This window comes from Oryx dammah, unplaced genomic scaffold (assembly GCF_014754425.2).
Source record: "Oryx dammah isolate SB20612 unplaced genomic scaffold, SCBI_Odam_1.1 HiC_scaffold_11, whole genome shotgun sequence".
Taxonomy (NCBI): domain Eukaryota; kingdom Metazoa; phylum Chordata; class Mammalia; order Artiodactyla; family Bovidae; genus Oryx; species Oryx dammah.
Window position 1 is genome coordinate 40,148,096 of NW_024070195.1, and position 21,506 is coordinate 40,169,601.

At 49.8% G+C, this 21,506-nt stretch overlaps 1 protein-coding gene across 3 annotated transcripts; it reads right to left on the minus strand.

The window, feature by feature from the left end:
• Nucleotides 1-2,252: 2,252 nt before the first annotated feature.
• Nucleotides 2,253-17,675, minus strand: CDKN1A (cyclin dependent kinase inhibitor 1A). Of its 3 annotated transcripts, XM_040249809.1 has the most exons (4): nt 17,574-17,675; nt 15,576-15,696; nt 3,920-4,363; nt 2,253-2,498 (listed from the first exon to the last, which is right to left on the minus strand). In XM_040249809.1, the coding sequence occupies exons 3-4, from the start codon at nt 4,350-4,352 to the stop codon at nt 2,449-2,451; spliced, it is 483 nt and encodes a 160-aa protein (XP_040105743.1). In that variant the 5' UTR covers nt 4,353-4,363; nt 15,576-15,696; nt 17,574-17,675; the 3' UTR covers nt 2,253-2,448. The 3 variants fall into 3 exon arrangements, with proteins under 3 accessions (XP_040105743.1, XP_040105744.1, XP_040105742.1); XM_040249810.1 differs by lacking the exon at nt 17,574-17,675 and having other exon boundaries at nt 15,576-15,699; XM_040249808.1 differs by lacking the exons at nt 15,576-15,696; nt 17,574-17,675 and adding an exon at nt 8,824-8,932.
• Between the last annotated feature and the right edge of the window lie 3,831 nt (nt 17,676-21,506).

Genomic DNA, 21,506 nt, shown 5'->3' on the forward strand with positions numbered 1-21,506 from the left:
TGTAAGAGTATTTTGTTCTTTTTAATGTCATATAGGATTCCACTATATACAGATACCACAGTTTATGTATCTGTTCTTATGTTCTGGACATTTAGGTTGTTTCATAGGCTCTGTTATGAATAACGCTGCTATAAAAATATCTTTTGGCACAACTGTGTGTTTATTTCTCTTGAGAACAAACCTAAGAATGGAATTCCTAGACATCATTCCTCCCCTAGGCTTGAGGGGAGGCATCTTTAGAAGATATTGCCAGAGTTATTCCAAAGGAGATGAAATAGTTCACGCTTCCACCAGGAGGTATGAGTTCCAGTTGCTCTGTATCCTCACCAACACTTGGCATTGTCATTCTGGTAGATGTGTACTGGTATCTTATTTGTGATTTTAATTTGCATTTTTTTCTGATGAGTCACAATATATTCTTTACTTTTTAAAAAACCACACGCAAGAACCAAAATACTGACAGTGGCGATCTGTAGAGGTGTGATGACTTATTGTTTTGTTATTGTCTGCTTTTTGTTTTGTGGTCTTGGTCTTTCTTTTGCTAAACTGTTTTGCTTTTTTATCAAGTGCTTATTTAATTTAAAAAACCTCCACCTACTTGTTCTTATAAATAGTAAGGTATATCAACCACAACACTAATATTATGAGTAAAGTCATCAGGAGTATTTATTGAGCACCTGCTGTATACTCAGCACTGTGGGCGGGGCTTTGAAGCGCACAGAGCAGTACAGGACTTACTCCCTGCCCTTGAGGGGCTTCCAGTCTAGGTGGAGACAGAAGAAACAGGACGTACTGGAGCCAGGAGGAAACAGTCCAGGCCAGGATGCTACAGGAGCTGGAAGGCGTCTGGGCTCAGGCCCACCAAGTGGTTCAGCCCCAGGAAAGACAATGACTCACAGCTCCCAGACCCATATTTGCCCACTTAGCATATCCTATCCACAGCCTCTGCTCCCGCCATCTGACTCCTTCAGCTGTTATTCAAAGTGCAATGAAATGGGGGAAGGGGTGGGGCCAATGGAAAAAGTCCTTGGATGAGTTCCAGGGGCTGGTGTCACACTGTCCCTCCTGGAAAAATCTGCTCCTCACCCACCTACTCCTAACACAGAGAGATCCCCATTCAAGGAGGCCTGCCTGACCACCCAGGACCCCCACCCCAAGAGCTAAGAGGAGGGGGCAGTCGCTGCTTGAGGTAGAACTGGGGAACCCTACGCCTAGCATGTCCCTTCCCCTGCCAGTCCACTGAGTTGGGGGTTAGGGCACCCCCCCAGAGCTGCCACCCAGGGCTGAGAAGATACTAAAGGGAAAGGGCATGGAGGAAGAGAGAGGAGCAGAGAGGGACTGAGAGACTAGCTGGGAAACAGGGGCCTCTGGGGCTCCTGGAAAAATGCAGGGGACAGGGAAGCCAGACACTGAGACTGGCTCCCCTGAGGATGGGGGTGGGGGGTGGGGTGGGGAGGCGGGGGTGGTTTGCTACGGGCCCCTACCTTCCCCATGCCTTCACAGGACGGAGGTGGGAATCAAGGGCCAGAAGGGTGTCCAATCCCCCAGCCTCATTTCCAGGCTGTGCCCACTTCAGGGTCACCCTGCCCAACCTTAGAGGGGCAAGGGGAACCCAAAGTTTTGATGATGCCTCCAACTCTGTTGGGCCCCCTTCAAAGTGCTATCTATTTACTTCTCAGATTGTAAGGAATTTAGGTCTGAGAATGCAGGAAAGAGGGGGCGAGACTTCGAGACTTTGTGAGACTTCGAGACTTTGTGAGACTTCGAGACTTTGTAACACCCATCAGATGGCAGGCGGGGAGGGAGCCAGGCCCCTCCAGAGAGTGCCACCCAGAGGATGGGGGTCATGCCAGCCTCAGAGGAGCGAGGACGAGGAAAGCAAAGGATGCTGCTGCTGCTGCTAAGTCGCCTCAGTTGTGTCTGACTCTGTGCGACCCCATAGACGGCAGCCTACCAGGCTCCCCCGTCCCTGGGATTCTCCAGGCAAGAACACTGGAGTGGGTTGCCATTTCCTTCTCCAATGCATGAAAGAGAAAAATGAAAGTGAAGTTGCTCAGTTGTGTCTGGCTCTTAGCGACCCCATGGACTGCAGCCTACCAGGCTGCTCCGCCCATGGGATTTTCCAGGCAAGAGTACTGGAGTGGGGTGCCACTGCCTTCTCCAAGCAAAGGATGAAGAGGGTTTAAATAACAGTTCATATAATAAAAATACCTAGCAATCTAATAAGCCTATTTTTTCTGCTAATTTTTTTTTTTTTTAAATAATTCTAATGCCAGAGGCTGGGGGTGTGGGAAGGGTGGCAGCAAGCAGGGTATGTACAAGAGGAGGCGTTTAAATTAAAACACAAATAATAATTAAGACGCACAAACTGAAGGACCAAGGCAAAAGGTACAGAAGAGGCCTGCAGTGGGCCCCTGTTTCCACGAGGACGTGCTTCCAGCAGCAGGGTTAGGGCTTCCTCTTGGAGCAGATCAGCCTGCGTTTGGAGTGGTAGAAATCTGGGGGGAGAGAACAGACGTCAGCCAGGTCAGGAGGAAGAGGGCCCAGCAGAGCCACCCACGAAGTGCAAACTGCAGAGGGGCCAGGGACCCCTCCCCAGGGCCAGAGAGACACACTGCCAAGTATAGGGAAGAACTCTGGAAACTTCTAGCGTCTCTCCCGGAGGGCTACATACATACAGAACATCCTCCCACGCTTCACAGAGGTGATCAATAACAGACTTTATATGCACGGGCCTGCTTTAAGCCAAGCTGCCCAAATGCAGTGATCGCTAACCCTAGGTGGCTGTTTAAATTAACTAGCGTTAGACTAAAAGAAAAATTTAGTTCCTCATGGCAAACACTCAGCAGCGGTACTGGGCATCTGCTTCTCTGCAGAGCCTGAGCTATCAGAGAGTGTTCTGCCTGATGTCTGAGCCATATAAAGGTTAGTTATTATTATTATCATTATTGTTAGTTTTGACCCAGCTGCAAATGTGCTGTGGGATTCTTAGCTGCACTGCTCCAAGCTTCCATTTCCTCACCTATAATATGAGGATAACACTGGTACGATGCTCGCAGGATTAAATGAAATGTTTCCGGAAAGACCTTGGTTGGGACTTCCCTGGTGGTCCAGTGGCTAAGACTCCTTGTGCTCAACAGAGGTGGCCTGGGTTCTGTCCCTGCTCAGGGAATTAAGATCCCACAAGCCGTACAGCCAAAATAATAACAGTAATACATTTGTAAAGTAAAAAATAAAAAGACGTTGGCTGAAGGCCTGGCACAGTGTTCAACTGCCAGCCTCACTTATTCCATTTCCCTCAAGCACCTACTATGTGTCACACACCATCCAAGGTGCTGAGGACTCAATTATGAACAAGAGAGATACAGATTTCTTTCTTGTGGAGATAGGATCCTATTTGGGAAGATGGACTATATCAAAATACAGAAGTAGCTGTTGATAGTTTAAAAAGTGCCAAAAAGAGAAAAATAGGCTGGGAAGTGCGGGTGAAGGTGTGTATGTATGAAGGGGAAGGCGAGTTAGGTTTGGATAAGGCAGCTAGGAAATTATCATTCATTTACTCTCCATGGCAAATTCAGCGTGGGACCTAAGGCAAATCATTCTACCTCTCAGAGTCCTGTTCCTTTGCCTGTAAAAGGATGCCAAGAATGTCCTATGATATTAGATCACTATAAGGACTAAAAGAAATCTAGACACTTATCAAAGGTCCTGGCACATAGTCAATGTTCCAAATAAATGTCAGCTAATTGGTCTTGGTAGTAGACTTGCTGTGTGACCTCAGGCAAGCCACTTCCCCTCTCTGGGCCTGTTTCCCGCCCCTCAGAGCGATGAGTAAGCTGGGCCAGACAGGTCAGCCCTGGCACAGTGAGTTCTGGGAGTCCCAATCCCTTGCCACCTCCTTCTCTGCTCCCATCCTCACCTGTCATGCTGGTCTGGCGCCGTTTCCGGCCCTGGGAAGGGCCAGGCCCACCGGGGGTCCCCTCGGGCCGCTCAGGGGAGCGAGTCACAAGGGTGCAGGACAGCGACAGGTCCAAGTGGTCCTCCTGAGACGTACCCTGCAGCAGGGCGGACGAGGGGCTCGGCCGCTTGCCCCCTCCCAGGTCGTCTCGGGGTCCCACGGGCAGGTAGAGCTTGGGCAGGCCGAGGCCCCTCACGCGCTCCCAGGCAAAGTCCCCCTCCAGCGGCGTCTCGGTGACAAAGTCGAAGTTCCACCGCTCTCGGGCCTCCTGCACGCAGCTGGCCATGAGGGCGTCGCAGTCCTGGCGCAGCTGCTCGCTGTCCACTGGACCAAAGAGGCAGCGGCAGGCCTTGCTGCTGCGGAGGATTTGAGCGTCCCTGGACGGCTCAGACATGGCACCTGTGGCTGGAACACAAGGAAGACCCAGGGCATGTAAGTGAGACACTCGGGAAGTCGGAGGCTCCCTCTCTGGGCCATGCCACTGCGTAACCTCAGGCGCAGTCTCCTTACTAGAAAGTGAGGTGAGAAGGGCTCTCGGGTTCCTCCCACAGGCTCTCCCAACCTCCACCCACAGAAAGGGTGTGAGGGGCAGAGTCAGTCAGCCTGACACCCCCAGGTCACTGGGGGAGTGGGCAGCTGACGGGCAAGTTTATGTCAACAAAGGCAAGTTTATTGCAATAGCAGGGATCAGGGTCCTGTTTACCACCGGGTGTTATCAGCTAAAATCAATTTGTTTTTCCCACTGAGGTGTCCCTCATGGGTGTGAATGCCCCCAGGTATATGTGAATTGTCAGAGTCCAGCGGTTTCCTAACTCCAGGCCTGGCCGGGGAGGTCAATTACCAAGAAAATGGACGCGTCCTCTCAAATTCTTCCGTCTAGATGCTCATGTGGAGTAATCCTGCTCAGTTACTTAAAACCTACTCTGGATTTTGGGGTTAAAAAGCACCTGGGTTCTAGTCCCTTGCTCTGCCACTTCCTACCTCAACTTTCAAAGAGTCACTTCAAGTCCCCCAGCCTCAGTTTCCTCATCTGTAAAATGGGACTGCATACATGTCTAAAGAGCGGGGCTGTAGATGCAGGCTCAAGGAAATGATTGGCGGGCCCCGCCAGGCAAGGCAGATGGAGCAGAGTTGAACGGCTGTATCTTGGTGGTTCAAGGTGAGGGCTCTGGAACCAGGCCACTTGGGTTGGAATCCAGGCTCTGCCGGGCAACCTTCGACAAGTGGCTTAACTTCTCTGGGTTCTGTTTTCCTCCTGTATAAGATGGAGATGCCCATGTGTAGAGCTGTCTCTTGTGTATGTTGGACAAGGGTGTTTGCTATGACTAGTGTGTTCCCTTGGCAAAACTCCGTTTGCCCTGCTTCACTTTGTACTCCAAGGCCAAACCTGCCTGTAACGCCAGGTACCTCCTGAGTTCCTACTTTTACATTCCAGTCGCCTATGATGAAAGGGACATCTATTTTTGGTGTCATTTCTAGAAGGAGATAACAATAGCGAATGTCTCAGAGGCCAGACGTGAGAATTCGCTAAGCGGTTGTAGATAACGCCCTCTGAGCAGTACCAAGTAGAGAGAAAGTGTTTGGAGAATATTATTTCTCTCTGCCTTTAGTTCTGGCTGACTCCTCCCCATCACTCCACCTGGGCCACCGCCTCCTTCAGACAGCAGCTGACAGGTGTTGTGGGCTGAGGGCTTTTCCCAAGGATGTCATCAGGCAGGCAGCCTGCGGGTAAGGAGGAGCTAGGCAGGGCAGGGCAGAGCAATGATTTCTCCCAGGCTGAGCCACATCCTGCCAGGTCCATCAGGTGACCTGAAGTCTAGACAACCTGGAAGCCCCTGCCCCATTCTGCCTGCATCCAAGGAACCCGTTTTGCAGGCAAAAAAAATTAAAGGCACTGGTCTACCTGGTTCCTCTCCTCCCACTAAAGTGGGAGAGGGAAAACTAAAGGAGAGGGAAAACTGAAGGTGAGCTTGCCCATGAGGGGGTGCTGGCACCTCCCTGCCCGGCTCTGGCTTGACTCCAGGTCTGAGCGCCTGCATGACTTTAACAGGGACTGGGTTTTCCTGGGGACAAGTCCTGATTTGCAGGCTCTGAAGGTGAAAGCCCTGCTGAGGGTCCTCCTGGGGCAGGCAGCCCTGGACCCACACCATATCTACCTGTCCCCACTCCACCTCTCACAGTGAGTGAAGCCCACAGCTCCAAGTCTCAGCACACAGGGGAGGGGAGGGCACTAGACGACCTCTGACCAAGTTTAAAGGGCAGGAGTTTTAAGACTTGCCCTGAACCCACACGGTTAAAAAGATCAATAGCGTCTACTCAAGCTGCCACATAGAGAGAGGGGTTACATAGCGCAGTGGACAAAGCCCATAAATAACCTTTGCTCACTCTCTTCAGGGGTAAGGATTGAGATTTATTTACATATTTTATGAGCCAAGGGCTGTTGTAAAAAAGTTTATGGATATTAATTTTTGGAAGAAATGGGTATATCAGCTCTTTTACGGAAGAGATAACCAAGGCTCAGAGAAATTAAGTAAGTTTCCCAAGGTCACATAGCTCACCAGTGGCACAGGCAGGATTTGAACCCAGCCCCGAATGCCCTGTGTTCTGCGTGCTGGTGTTGAACCCTACTCCCTCTCTAATTCTGAGATTTCCTCACCAGAGAGGAGCTCCTCACCGTGAGGAGCTTTTTCAAAATGTAGATTTGACAGGCCCCTTCTTCCCCAGATGATTAAATTCAAGGGCTTGACAGTTCTCCAGATGGGCATGCTTGGGGTGCCAGCCAAGAGGGGACACACAGAATGGCTTGAATAGACACTACGGATCTCAGGGTTTCATTGGCAAGAGGAGGAACCCTGCTAGGGTTTTATCATGCCTTGGACTTCAACCATATTTTCATTCCCAAATAATCAATAAGCACTCAGTAAACACTGCAGATCCAATGGGGGCACTACTTTTAAGAGAGGAGTGGGCAAAGACTCAGCATCAGTACCAGAGTAGATTACATTGGGAAGCAAAGGCCGGTGAAGACTCATTCCGCGGGAAGGCGGGCTAGCTATTAGCGATGTGGCCAGAAGAGGGCGCCGGTCTCCAGGAAATCACGCGCGGAGGGGGGCTGCGTGGGCAGAGCTTGGGAGGCCGGCAGCGAGCTGTGATGAGTCAGTTTCCTGCAAAGCGCTACCCGCCCGCCAAAACTTCGCATCCACTCCCGCTGCACGTCACCCTGGGGTGGGGAGGGGGAGTGGGAGGGGGCTCGGGGGGCCGCGAACACGTCACGCTGAGCCAGTCAGGCTTCCGAAACGCCCGCCACTATTGGGAAACAGCGCGCTCTCGCGCCGCCTCTTGTGAAACACACGCGCGCACGCGCGTACATACACACACACACTGCACGCACGCACAAGCGCGCCGAGATCTGGTCCCTCCACCTTATCTCCACGCCCAAAGCAAGGGATGAGTCAGATCCCTGAAAAATAAAAATAGACGGGAGCAACGAAAACAAAACCGCTCTTAAGTCCTCCCCGAAACGCAACGTGGAGGAAGGGGAAGGAGGGAGGGAAGGAGGGAGCTGCCCGGGCGCCCTAAAGCTCCAAACCCAGTTCTACGATTCTTGTCCCTACGGGGAAAGAGCAAGTGTCCCCCGAGGGCCCCAGACCAGGCGGACAAGGCGGACGCACTACAGTCCGCGCTGGGCGGTGGCGTCCGAAGGGCGAATCGCCCTGCTCTGCTCAGCCCCGTCGTCCTTGGAGAGGGAATTCCGGACTGGCTTGGAGTCCCCGAAAGCAGGTGACGGAGGCCCGGAGCAGCGACGCACCACGAAGCCCCATCCCTCAAACACAGGACCTTTCCTTCCCTTCCCCCACCGCCCCCGTCCTGGGCTGGGTGCCCCCACCGCGCCGCAGAGCAGAGCTCGGCTCCCGTCCCCGAGTCCGTCCGGCCGACCCAAGGGCAGGCTGGGCCGGGGTTCTCCCGGCAGCGCTGGGAGAGAGGTAGGTCCGGCTTCGAGGCTTCCCTAACTGACAGGCTGGCGCAAGCCCACCCAGCGCCCGGCCGCGGCTCCGGGTCCCAGAGGGCGCGCCTCGGGGCAGGGACCGGACACCCGGTCTTGGACCTCCCGGTGTCCCGGTTTCCCTGAGAACACTCTGTGCCAGCCAAATAGGTCACTGTGCTGGCGTGGGGGGGACAGAGACCGTGGAGACTGTGGCTCCGCCAGAAGTCTCCCAGCCCTGGCGGAGTTCTGATGTCACCAGGCTCGTTCCCCGGGGTCTTCTTGTCACCGTGAGTCACCTCCCAGCTTACTCTTAAGGAACGTGTCCCGACACGTTCCCAGGGGCCCAGGACACAGCCGGAGCTGACCTCAGCAGCACCGGGGACTCCGACCTCGGTTCTGGGCCGGGACGACACCAATCGGATCTGAGAACCGCCCGGGAGTGGATCCCAGATGAACCTGTTCGGCTTGGCTTTCCCCGCCCCTCCCGGAGTCCCGCGCGGACCGGGCTTTGTCCCCACGCAGCGAGCGCGCCGAGCCTGGAGCCCCGGGCGCACCCTCGGCCGGGTCCACGCCTTCCCTCGCCCCGGCGGAGTTTCCAGGGGAGGGATCGCAGAGGAGAGATCCCTAGTACTTGGGCGCCTTCTCCGCGCCCGGAGCCTCCGACGCATCCCGGGCCCTGTCCCCACACGCGCACTAACAGCCCTTGGTGTACTCCAAACCGAGACCCGCGCGCAGGGCCCCGCACGCCATTCACCTGTGAACACAGGACACACGCGCCCCCGCGGATACACACTCCCCAGGGGCACGGACAAACACGCGGACTCCCTCGGCTCGGGAGCCTCAGCTCGGCATCCGCTCTGGCCCGCCCCGGCTCCCTCACCTCTTCTGGGGGTCTCGGGATGTCTCCGTGAATCTGCGCGCAGCGCCGGGTCTCCCAACCACGGTCTCCAGCCGCTGCTCACACCTCAGCTGGCGCCGCCGGGCGCCGGGCGCCGGGCTTATAAAGAGGCTGGAGGCGGGACCGGCCGCTCCGCCCACAGCGGCGCTTCTGCCCCGGCGGCTCCCTGGTGACTCCGCTGCCAGCCTCACAGGCTGCAGTGGGGCGCTTCCCTCCTTCCCACTCTCCGCGCCTGGGTTTGAGCACTTGACATATTTCCGCACGAACTGAGTCCCAATTCTGTTTTTTTTTTTCCCCCAGTGCGGGGGGGTTGGGGTGGGGAGGGCGAGTTGGACCTCCCACCAACGTGACGGCGGCGCTACTGGGACCGGAAAGACTAGCCCCCTCTCTGACCCACCACCGACTGACTCTGGGCAAGGATTTACCCCGAACACCTGAATAAACCACGAGGAGTGACATTAATAAAGAAAAAAAAATCTTTAAATAATTTTGTTTTTAAAACAACACTTCACTTTGCAATTCCCAGAAAAGCCCCACTGTACCACCATCGGTCCCTCACTACACCACCTCTCCCCATCACCTGAGGCACCCAGAGACCCCAACAAAGCATTCTTGGGGGCCAGAACGGATTCAATTCCCTTTATTTCACAGAAGAGGATGCAATTCCCCATATTTCACAGAAGAGGAAACCGACTGAAGCCCACAGAACTAAAGGGGTGAGAAGTTATTTGTCAAATGCTCCAGGGAAGGACGGAATTGGGGACACTGCTAAGAAAGGGCTAACTTGGTCTCCAGGGAAAACGGGACACTGAGCTAAGCTTCACACCCCCTCCTCCTCACTGCCTATATCCACCTCCCGTCTCACCTTAGCAGAAGAAAGCTCTGTGATTGCTGTGGATTTGCGGGCTGGGAAGGGGAGAAGGACTGGGTGGGTAAGTTATCTCCTGGGTAATCCCCATCCACCACATACACTGCTGGAAAGGGAGGCTCAGAGCTCAGAGGCCTCACTCAGGGGATACAGCAAATCAATGGTGATGGTTAGAACACAGACCTTTTGCTTCTCATCCAGAGCTCTCTGCTTATTGCCCTCTCTGTTTCAGCGGCTTTAGAATACAAGAAATGCCCAGCACCCGTCATTTCCAGGCAATACACTGAGGTGACACCGATCAAAGCAATTCTAGAAAGGCCAACCAGAGCTTCCAACAGATGCAAAAGCAAGTGAGGTGCCCTGCTGCTCCCCATCCCCACTTGTACCCCACCTTTGCTTCCTTCCTTCATCTGAAATATTTTTGATTTCTGCTTGTAAAAAAATTGCAGAGAACAGAGTGTTAATCTGAACAGAAATTGACTAAAACATAGAATGCAGGCTGGAAGCAGCTACAATTACTGACCTCTAGGGCTGTTCGGCGTCTGGAAATCTCTGCCCAGACATGCCCAGTCTTCTTCCCCCAAAGCAGCTGACCTCAGGGAGGACAGGCTTGCTTCTCTTCTACTGCTGGGACAGGAGCCCGGGGAGGGGTGGGAGGACCCTTTACCAGACCCCCTTGCCTGCCTGATATTGGAGTCCAGCCAGAATTGTAGGTGGACTTTGGAGGAGAAACTCAAACAGGCTAAGACGCCAGGACCAGCCCTCTCCTCTCCCAGCTCCACCGTCCCTACTTCCAACACACCCGTGCCCACACCACCAAAAGGCTGGGTTGTCAAATGTCCAGCACAGGACGGGCACATCCTCCTACTGTCTCGAATCCCCTTGGCTTTCAGACATTGTAAATAGACTTGACATTGTCTATCTGTTTACTTTGAGGAAAAAAAATTTAACGACGGCTTGTATTGAATTAGTTTTATGGTCCTGAGCTTCACAATGAAATAATTCTTTTTGTTGTTTTTTGGGGAAGTGATTTTTTTTTTATATATAATTTTTAACTCACCACCACCACCACCACCACAACAGAACTCAACAAATATTTATTAAGCACCTACTGGTGTCTAGTACTGTTCAGCACTTTAAAAAAAAAGTTTCCAAGCATTCACTTGAATATGTAGCCAGGTTTGCTCTTAAGAGAGGACTTTCTGCCCTAAAGAGGCAAAGAAGCAGGTTGATAAAAGCCACACTCAAGATCCAAGTCCCAAAATACATACACACACACACACACACACAGAGGCATGCAGGTACACGACAGATCCCAGACCAGTCCCAAGGGGTCTGAGGCAAATCACATATTCTGTTCAGAGAAATGCAGACCAAGGTCTCTCCAGGGTCTTTGGGGGTCTCCTCTTGTCTAAAACCCCAGTCTTGTCTAAAAGCAGGCAGTCCCAAAGACAAAACAGCCACCATCTTCTTCTATGCCAGGGCTCAACATGTTAGGACATGTTCCTGAAGGCCTGAATGCTAGTCAGGCCTGCAGCCCGATGCCCAGGCCTGTTCCCAAGGAAGCAGACGGCTTAGGGATGTAAAGAGATTGAGCCTGAGGAACAAGAGGACCCAGATTAGCCCCATCCAGGAGGGAAGTGATGATGGAAAGGAAAGTTAGGAAAGCCCTAGCCCGAAGAAGGAGGATGTGAGGAAAACTCAATGATGGCCACAGGAGCTACCCAGGAAGGGAGGGGAAGTGCTAGGAACAATGTCACTATTTCTCAGAAAAGGCCTGGGGAGTCCCTAACAGGGACAGAGAGCTTTCAGAGGAATTCACCTCCACACAGGCTCCCAAGAAGTGAGACCGCAGAGAAGAGACAGAACAGAGACATTAATACATTATTGAGCAGAAGTCCCACTTGCTTTTTTTTTTTTTTTTTTTTTTGAAGAATAAGATTGGGAGCTCCTCCCACCCCACTTCTTGACCTTCCAGGGGCTTTACCCAGCCAGTACAAAGATCAGGACTGAACATAAGGTGAGGTAGAGGAATTTGTGACAGAATTCATGCCACACAAATACTTCCAGCTTCCCCAAGCTAAAGATTTCATCTTACCTAAGTCTGAAATTTCACCATTAGAAATTCATTTCTTTGGCATTAAGTTCTGCTCTTCATTAAATAAAATCATAGAAGTAAAATGCTTAGCATAGTGCCTGGCACATAGGAATCAGTGGGGATATTGAATGTACAGGTCCTGCAGAGGGTTCTGGGTGGCATAGCACAGTATGAATGAGTTGATCAGATCATTTAGGGACTAGAAGGTGGTGAGAAAATGCTGTGAACACAAGCCACCTGAGGAATGAAGGGCTATCTGTGCCTTTGTACATATTGTTCACTCTTCCCAGAATGAGTGTCCCTGACCAATATGCCCCACCTCCACTTCTTTCTCCACCTATTGAACTCCTATTGATCCTTCATGACCCAACCTACATGAGCCCTTGGGGTAAGACTCTCTTTCTCTGGCTCCCAAAGTTCCTGGTAAGCAGTCCACTCCACTCTGCTTTGCTGGTTGTCTGGTTCATATGCCTACTGCATCCTCTGAGCTGGGAATCTAGAGGGGATGAGCCTATATTTTATTCATCTTTGTACCCTCAAGGCCTAGCAGCCTCAACCACAGCTCAGTGAATATTTATGGAAGAGCTATTTTTGCCCTGCACTCTGAGGTTATGCTTCAGTGCCGCTGCTTCTGAGCCCTCTCTTTTATTTCATTCATCTATTTACTCATTTATTCATTAAAAATAGTATAATCAATACTCACTGCTCAACCCATGGATTAGAATATTACAAATCATTGCTATTAATACCGTCCTGTGACTTCCTCTATGCTGACCCCTCCACCCACCCCAAAGTAAACACTATCTTGAATTTTATGTTCAAGTGTCCTTTGTTTTCAATAGTTTTATTACATGTGACTGGAATAGTAATGCTCTTCCATTTTTCTATGGAAAAACTGTAATTTAGGCAGGGTAATGTGATTAGTTCTAGCCAATGAGATGTGAACCTAAGTGACATTTGTATCTTTAGAGCTGAGGTCAAGTGAAATTCTCCAGCCTTTCTGTCCTCCATGACTGTGGCAAAAGTGAGGCCTCCTGTCCCAAATGGTGCCATCTCAGTATGGTAGATTTTCTATCAGCCTAAGTTCCTAACTGGCTGGCCGTGTGGGGCCAAGCACTCCACTGGCTTGTGTAAGATATGTATGTGACTGGACTTCTCTGGTGGTCCGGTGATTAAGACTCCACCTTGCCATGCAAAGGATGTGGGCTGATCCTGGTCAGGGAACTAAGATCCCACATGCCAGGGAACAACTAAGCCTGTGCGCCACCACTAGGGAGTGCGTACGCCTCAACAAGAGCCCATGTGACACAGTGAAGACCTCACGTGCAGCAACTAAGGCCCAATGCAGCCAAATAATATATATTTTTTAGATATGTATGGGAGGAAGAAATAATCCACTGTTACATGAAATCACTGAAATGCAAAGCTTATTTGTTCCTGCAGCATAACTTACCTACGATTTATCCATATGGCTATGGGTGGTTGTGGTTGTGCAAGTCTGTGGCACACAAAGTATAGCTCTGGTTATTCACACTCTTTTGCAGTTGAATCTGACTTTATGACTCTTTCAACCAATAGAATGGGTTATCCTGTGCCTATTCTAGGCCTAAGCCTCAAGAAGATCCAGCGACTTCTGCTTTTGCATTCTTGGGGACGTTGAGACACCACCTGAGAAGTCTGATTCCTTTGAGACCACTAGGCTGAGAGAAGTCACCTGGAGGCCACATGCAATATAAGAAGGCTACTTCCACACACACAATAGCTCCAGCTGATCTCCTAGCTGACAGCCAGCATCAACAGGCCAACCACATGAGTGGACCATCTTAAAAGTTGATCTTGGGACTTCCTTGGTAGCTCAGTGGTAAAGAATCTGCCTGCCAATTCCAGGGACATGGGTTCAATCCCTGATCCAGGAAGATCCCGCATAACACGGAGCAACTAAGCTTGTACACCTGTGCTCCAGGGCCCAGGAGCTGCAGCTACTGAGCCAATGTGTCGCAACCACTGAAGCCAGCAAGCCCTGGAGCCCATGTTCTGCAACAAGAGAATCCACTGCAGTGAGAAGCCCGCACATCGCAACAAAGAAGAGCCTCTGATCGTTGCAACTACAGAGAAACCCACACAGTAACAAAGACCCAGTACAGCCAAAATGAATATTAATTAATTAAAACCCTGATTGTTCACCCTCAGTTAATCCTCCCCAGTTGAAGTCACATGGAGTAGAGACAAGCCATCCCCAATGAGCCCCTGCCTAAATGGTAGAATTGTGAGCAAATCAATGATTGTGGTTGCCACTATGTTTTAATATGGCCTGTTATGCAGCAACATGTTATTAAAACAGGGCTCAATCATTTTCACTGTTATTTCACGTCCAGTGATCCCCATCTCCTGTCAACGGGCACTTTGGTTATTTCCAATTTTGTGTTATTATGCATAGGGCTGCTATAATTATTCTTATCCATGTCTTTGGGCCACATGTGCAAGTTATTCTTGGATATACACCCAGGAGCAGAATTGCCCCCACAATCTTCTTGTCAGGAGATAAAATGATTAATGAAGCACCTGCGTTTGGCATTTGGACCTGTCTGTATCTTTCAAGATTCCTGGAAAAAGTCTAAAGCACTGAACACATGTTTGGGATTATCACTGCTTGCATTTTTGTGGAAGAATAAAAAAGGAATCCAAAGGAATGAAGCACTAATGGTGGAATTTCAGATATTGGACACCTGTCAATAAACATTTGGTGGCAAGAGGAACTACCCATAGACACTGAGTTCAATCCTCGGAGGTAGCGTGCAAAGCCATCAGGACATCCCTCTTCCAGATCCTTTAGCCCAGAATAGCTTTCTGAATAATTCCCCCTACATGTAGGAATCAGGCATTCTTTCATGTTTTCTTTCCTAACAAATTATTTTTAAGCCCCTCCCAAGAAAAAGCCCCAGCACACATCAAAGTTCTGAGGATCTTGGGTTTGGGTCCTCCGACTGCATAGTCAGATCCACTATCTGACCCCTACCATCTCCACCTTCCCCCACCTTCCATCCAGGATATGTGCTTTAGACTCATGTTACAGATGGGGAAATGGAGGGCCCACGGGATGCTGGCTTGGCTGAGATGACACAGGCAGAGATTCCAGGCAGACCCAGGGCTCTGGTTGTGGGCCCTCCCTCTCTGCTCGCCACTCCTATCAGCTGTCTGTCCTTATCTTTGCTCCTCTAGGATGGCGCTGAGTGTCACACATAGTCAAAATGCTACCAGGGCCACTGTGGAATGTAACAGCTGCAAACCCAATCCGCATATGCTGGTGACCCCAAGTTCAGAGCTAAGGGGAGATGATGCCTCCCTCTCCCCACCCTCAGTGGTTTTTAACAACCCTGCACCTGCTCTGAGGGATGGTTACCAAAGTCTCCTTTTGGGTACAAGCAAGCGGCTCAGTGCAGGACTGAGGAAGAAAAGTGGGAGTCTGTGTTAGGATGACACTGTACTGTGCTGTGCTTAGTTGCTCAATCATGTCCGATTCTGCAACCCCACGGACTGTAGCTTGCCAGGCTCCTCTGTCCATGGGACTCTCCAGGCAAAATACTGGAGTGGGTTGCCATGCCCTTCTCCAGGGGATCTTCCTGACCCAGGAATCGAACTGGGGTCTCCTGTATTGCAGGCAGATTCTTTACCAGCTGAGCTACCAGGGAAGTCCAGGGTGACACTAGCCATTGTAATAAATGAACTCTCAAATTCTAGTGACAACCCAATAGTTTATGTCTCACTCACATAATGAATACAGTTGAGTTGTTCTGGTTGGCAAGTAGCTGACCTCCAGGTGTGACAATGATTCAGGGACTCAGGCCCTTTCCATCTTGCAGCTCCACCATGCCCAAGGGCATCAGGATCTCTGCTTTCAGCTGGAGGAAGGAAGAACACGAAGAAGGTATATGCCTTTCTTCACACCTGGTTCAGAAGTAACACACATCATTTTCTACCCACAGTGCACTGGTTAGAACTTGTCATGTGGTCCCACTTAGATTAAGGGTCTGTGTAGTCCCCAGCTAGGGGCACAGATCTATGATGATCTGCTAGCTGTCTCTGCCACAACAGAGGAGCAAGGAGGGTCCGAACCCCTTCCTCTTCCCACTCCCTTCCAGCAAGAGAGTTTTTTCCTGCTGAGTTTCTGGACCTGACCACAAGAAGAACAGGAACACCTCTGAGTTGCATGACCTTGGACCTCAAATCTTCATCTATAAAATGTGTACTGTTTAAAATTTTTTATTTTTTAACTTGGCCTTGCCACGAGGCACATGGGATCCCGGTTCCCCAACCAGGAATCAAATGCCTGGCATTTAAATGCCTCTGCATTGGAAGCGCAGCATCTCAACCACTGGACCTTCAGGGAAGTTCGAAAATGGGTACTTTCATATCCATGATCTTACAACCTTTGTGAGAGGTTGAAAAAAAGGGGGGGGGGAGCGGTAGACATGATGCTCCTCATTTCCCAGAGGAAGAAACCAAGACACAAAGAGACAGTGTGACTTGTATAAAGTCACCCAGCAGGACCCAATTTCCCCCTTCTGGTACACAAGTTTGGTTTGTTTTGTTTTGACTAGACAACATCAAAGTCTGCTGAGAAATCACTGGATTGAAATGCAGGAAAATTCCCTACTCAGCAAATCCATCTGAAAATCTCCAGGGGACCTAGGAGGATTACTGAGAAAAAGCCGTTTACTGCCTGAAATGCAGGTAGTTTAAAAAATATATTTATTTATTTGGCAGCATCAGGTCTTGGTTGCGGCTCATGGGAACTATGCTGCAGCACAAAGCCTTCCCTAACTGAGGTGCACGGGCTTAGCTGCCCTGCGGCATGTGGGATCTTGGCTCCCCAGGCAGGGACCGAACCAGCATCCCCTGCATTGGGAGGCAAATTCTTAACTGCTGGACCATCTGGGAAGTCCCTGCAGATAGTCCTTGATAGGGACCCAGCCTGGACCTGGTAGGGGAGAGGGGGCCTGCTGTGGTGAGACTTAAGGGAAGGCCAGCTCCTCCTTTATCACTTTGCAGATACCCGATCTCCATCTTTCAGACCATGTGCCCTCCAGCTCAGGGATTCTCAACATAGGGAATGGGAGGAAAGGGAACCCCCTTTTGAAAAATGTTCACATCCTACAAGTACACTGAATCTCTCTGGAAGAAGACAAAAGAAATGATGGAAGTGGCTGCCTCTGGGGAGAGACGCAGGTTTGCTGTGTCACCTACCTCCATGGGCACCATTAGCACCACCTGAGTCTGTGTGGACAGCGCCCCCTGGAGTTGTGCTGTGTACAACCCTGAATGCAAAATAGGCTATTCCTCATATTAATAGCTAACTCTATTTAAAATAATAATTAAACACAATTAAGAACCTATTTCCAGGACTTCCCTGGTGGTCCAGTGGTTAAGAATCAACCTTCAAAAGCTGGGGCTTAAGGTTCCAATCTCTGGTAAGGAACTAAGATCCCACTTAACCTAAGCCTGTACTGCAACAAAGATCCCACATGCGGAAACTAAGACCTCCTTACAGCCAAAAATAAAAAAGTAAATATTCTTTTAAAAACTTATTTCCAATATCTGGCCCCCTTTCTGAACCTACTGAATTAAAATTGTGTGAGGGTCAGCCAGCTACACAAGGATACAGGGGTTTGAAAAACCTCCCCAGTAACTGAAACCTCCCAGCCCTCCAGCCTCATAGCTTTAGGAACCCTGATTTAGTCTATCCATGCACAAGGGCCCCTTTCTTACCTCTAGAAGTTCTCAGCAGAACTTCCATCTCAGTTGAGAATCAGAGAACTGGGAATAGTGTCTGTCACTAAGTGGAGGTGGGGGGAAAGGCTCAAGGGGCAGGTGGGTGAGAGCGCAAGGCTTAGTGAGCAGGCCAGCTTTGGCCCCCAGGCAGTCGGGTCCCCCAGACGCCTGCAGCTCCTAACCACTCCGGCTATTCCCGCCCTACCCCCACCCCAGTGTATCGCATCAGCATCTTTGGCCGGCACAGCCCCGGCTCGGCCTTGCCCGGGCTTGCCTTTTGTTGCATCATCCTCTGGCCTTGCCGGCTGCCAGGGGAGCAAGCCGCCCACTCACCGCTGGATAAAACCAGCTAATTATATCACCGGGAGACCCAAGGCGGGAGCACGTGGGTATTTTCAGCTGACCCAGCCTGTTTCTACTTGCTTTGCATGATTGTTCTTCTTTCAAAATAATAATAACAACTACCAACCAGGAAAAAAAAAAATCGCCTGGGGCTGTGGAGCCTGCTCCTGAAGCTAGAGCAAGGGTCCACCTGCTGCTCCAGAGGAGACCTTCTTAGCACTCAGCTCAGAAAAGGACAATCAAGTCTCTTGATTCTCAAATCAGGGCTCAACAGACAAACAGCTCTGAGAACAGGATACACTGGAATCAGCAGAATCAGGAAGACAAATATTTCTCTGACAGCATCAATAACATCCTGAACTTCCCTGGTGGCTCAGATGGTAAAGAATAACAGCAGCATAGTAATTTATCTTCTCAAAATTTTTAAAAATTATATCTGTAGTTTAGTCAAAAGTAGAGAGTTTTGTTTTCCCATGCATTCCTATATTTATTTTCTGAGGAGTTAGTACAGGCCAAAGATACAAAATGATACTCAGTGAAAATCCCTCCTAACCCTGCCCTCCAGCCATCCATTTCCTTTCCAGAGGTTGCAGCTGGTTGTTTCTATCTCCTTCCAGGGATAGTCTATGAACATCCTGGACTTCCCTGGTGGCTTAGGTAGTAAAGAATCTGCCTGCAATGCAGGAGACCCAGGTTCGATCCCCGGGTCAGGAAGATCCCCTGGAGAAGGGCATGACTACCCACTCCAGTATTCTTGTCTGGAGTCCGTGAACAGAGGAGCCTGGTGGGCTGCAGTCCGGGGAGTGGCAAAGAGTCCGATACCACTGAGTGAAACACTTTCACTTTCATGAACATCCAGGTCCACAGTCTTTCATCCAAAACATTTGGGGACAAATGCGTTTCAAGATGCAGAACTTCTAGGATTTTAGGCAAGTAATGAGGTACATGTACCATGTATTTTGTGACACTTTCCCTCCACTCGAGGGTCCATCTAGGCTCTGTATAGGATGATCCTTTGTCCCAGTTTTAATACTGTAAGTTTCACGTCCAAGGAATCCCTCAGTCACAGGCAAGCATGATGATGGGTTACCTTAGGTTTGAGGTATAAGATATTCACACTAACCGGGATAAATAACAGCTACAAACAGCTCACATCCTTTCAGCTCTGGTTTTGCTACCAATAAATTTGCCACAAACTGAAGGAAAAATTGCAGCCATGAAATTAAAAGACGCTTACTCCTTGGAAGAAAAGTTATGACCAACCTAGCTAGCATATTGAAAAGCAGAGACATTACTTTGCCAACAAAGGTCCATCTAGTCAAGGCTATGGTTTTTCCAGTAGTCATGTATGGATATGAGAATTGGACTGTGAAGAGGGCTGAGCGCCAAAGAATTGATGTTTTTGAACTGTGGTGTTGGAGAACTCTTGAGAGTCCCTTGGACTGCAAGGAGATCCAACCAGTCCATTCTAAAGGAGATCAGTCCTGGGTGTTCTTTGGAAGGAATGATGCTACAGCTGAACCTCCAGAACTTTGGCCACCTCATGCGAAGAGTTGACTCATTGGAAAAGACTCTGATGCTGGGAGGGATTGGGGGCAGGAGGAGAAAGGGATGACCGAGGATGAGATAGCTGGATGTCATCACGGACTCGATGGACGTGAGTCTGAGTGAACTCCGGGAGATGGTGATGGAAAGGGAGGCCTGGTGCTGCAATTCATGGGGTTGCAAAGAGTCAGACACGACTGAGCGACTGAACTGAACTGAAGGAAAAAACCCTTGATTTTCTGAGTTTTTTGAATTTTGAAATTGTGGATGAGGGGTTGTGAATCTGTCAGCAAATATGCATATATTCTTTTCACCCACCCGAATGGAAACACAGTGTTGGACTCACTGCTTTTTGTTTTGGTGTTTATCTTAGCGCTGTCCCACACCAGTGCAGAAAACACCTCCTGCTCCTTTGTACTGCTGTATAACACTCCGCCACATGGAGGAACATTTAAGCTGTTTCTGTCCAGTCTTTTGCTGTTATAAACACACATAGTTTTAGGTGTAGCTAACTACATGGAGGGGGCTGGGAGCAGAGGAGGAGTCAGATCTTCATTCCTACTGCTTATTTGTGACTGCAGGGTTAAGCCCAAGCCTGCTCAGAAGTTGAGGGAGAGACACCAAAACCTGCTGAGGTCTCCCAGATCTCTTGTACCTGTCCAACCACATGCGTCATGGAAAGTCATTCACATTAAGAATGGTTTTCCAAGCAAGAAAACAACTTATATTCAGACCTACTGTCTTAGGGTTCTCCAAAGAAACAGAACCAATTGCTCATTCTTTCTCTCTCTCTCTTACTATATATATAGAAAGAGAGCTCACAGTCACAGAAGAGATAAAGCTAGGGTACATAAAACAACCCCAGAGAGTATGAAGTGTCTTATATGGTATAAATTGAGAGTTCTGGGCACCACCTGAAAAAGTCCCCTCAAATATAGTCCAAAAGGGTCTTCCCTGGTGGCTTAGCAGTAAAGAATCGCCTGCCAGTGCTGTGAACATGGGTTCCAGCCGTGGTCCTGGAAGATCCCACATGCCTCAGGAAAACTGAGCCCGTTCACCACAACTGCTGAGCACGTTTTCTAGAGCCCATGAGCTGCAACTACTGAAGGCCACACGCCCAGAGCCCATGCTCCACAACAAGGGAAATCACAGCAGTGAGAAGACGACGCACTACAACAGAGAGTAGCCCCCACACTGTGCAACTGGAGGTGGGCCACGCATAGCAGCAAAGACCCGGTGAGGCTGTAAATAAATAAATAAATCATATATATATAAAATATGTTATAATATATGTATGTATAATCCAGAAGGCCAGAGAGACACTGGGAGTTCCTGCCAAACACTGAGATAAGCAGGCTTCCCCTCTGGTCAGTTTCACTTGTTGTTCAATAAAAACCCAAATCTTTAATAAAATGGGTCAGCACAGCAGTATTAATAAAGCCTAAATGTAAGAACACAAGCTCTCAATAAAGAATTCAGATACATCAGGGCTCTTTTCTCCCTGACCTGTGACCATTCAGCAGTTTCATCCTGGTTAAGTCTCCAAATTTAAAACATTTCCCAGCTAGACTTGTCATCCTGTTTCTAAACTGCCAACCACCGTGGGCTCTCAGAGGCTTCTTGTTCCACATAGATTCAAAAGGCCTTCCAGCTTCTCCTGTCTGCCAAGGGCTTTGCTTCACCCCAGGACGGAGCCATTTTTCTTGAGACTACAACAGTACAAGACTATATTCATTCATTCATTCATTTATTCATGATATTACCAGCCCAAATGATGATGTGTAGAGATTATGGCTGCAAAAGGGGACACAAAATACTGTGCACCAATAACAAAGGAAAACAGGCTTACACGGGTGAAAATGCTACCCGAGTAAGTCTCTGTGACCAGACCCAGTTAAAGAAAGGGGCTGGATTTCAGCAGATGGGAACTTGAAAGTCTGAATGAGGAACCCCCTTCCTAAAACCAAGGGAGGGTCCAGGTGGGGCTTAAGTTTATGCAATGATAGAAGTCTTTTATAATAATAAAAAAAAGTCACAGCTATA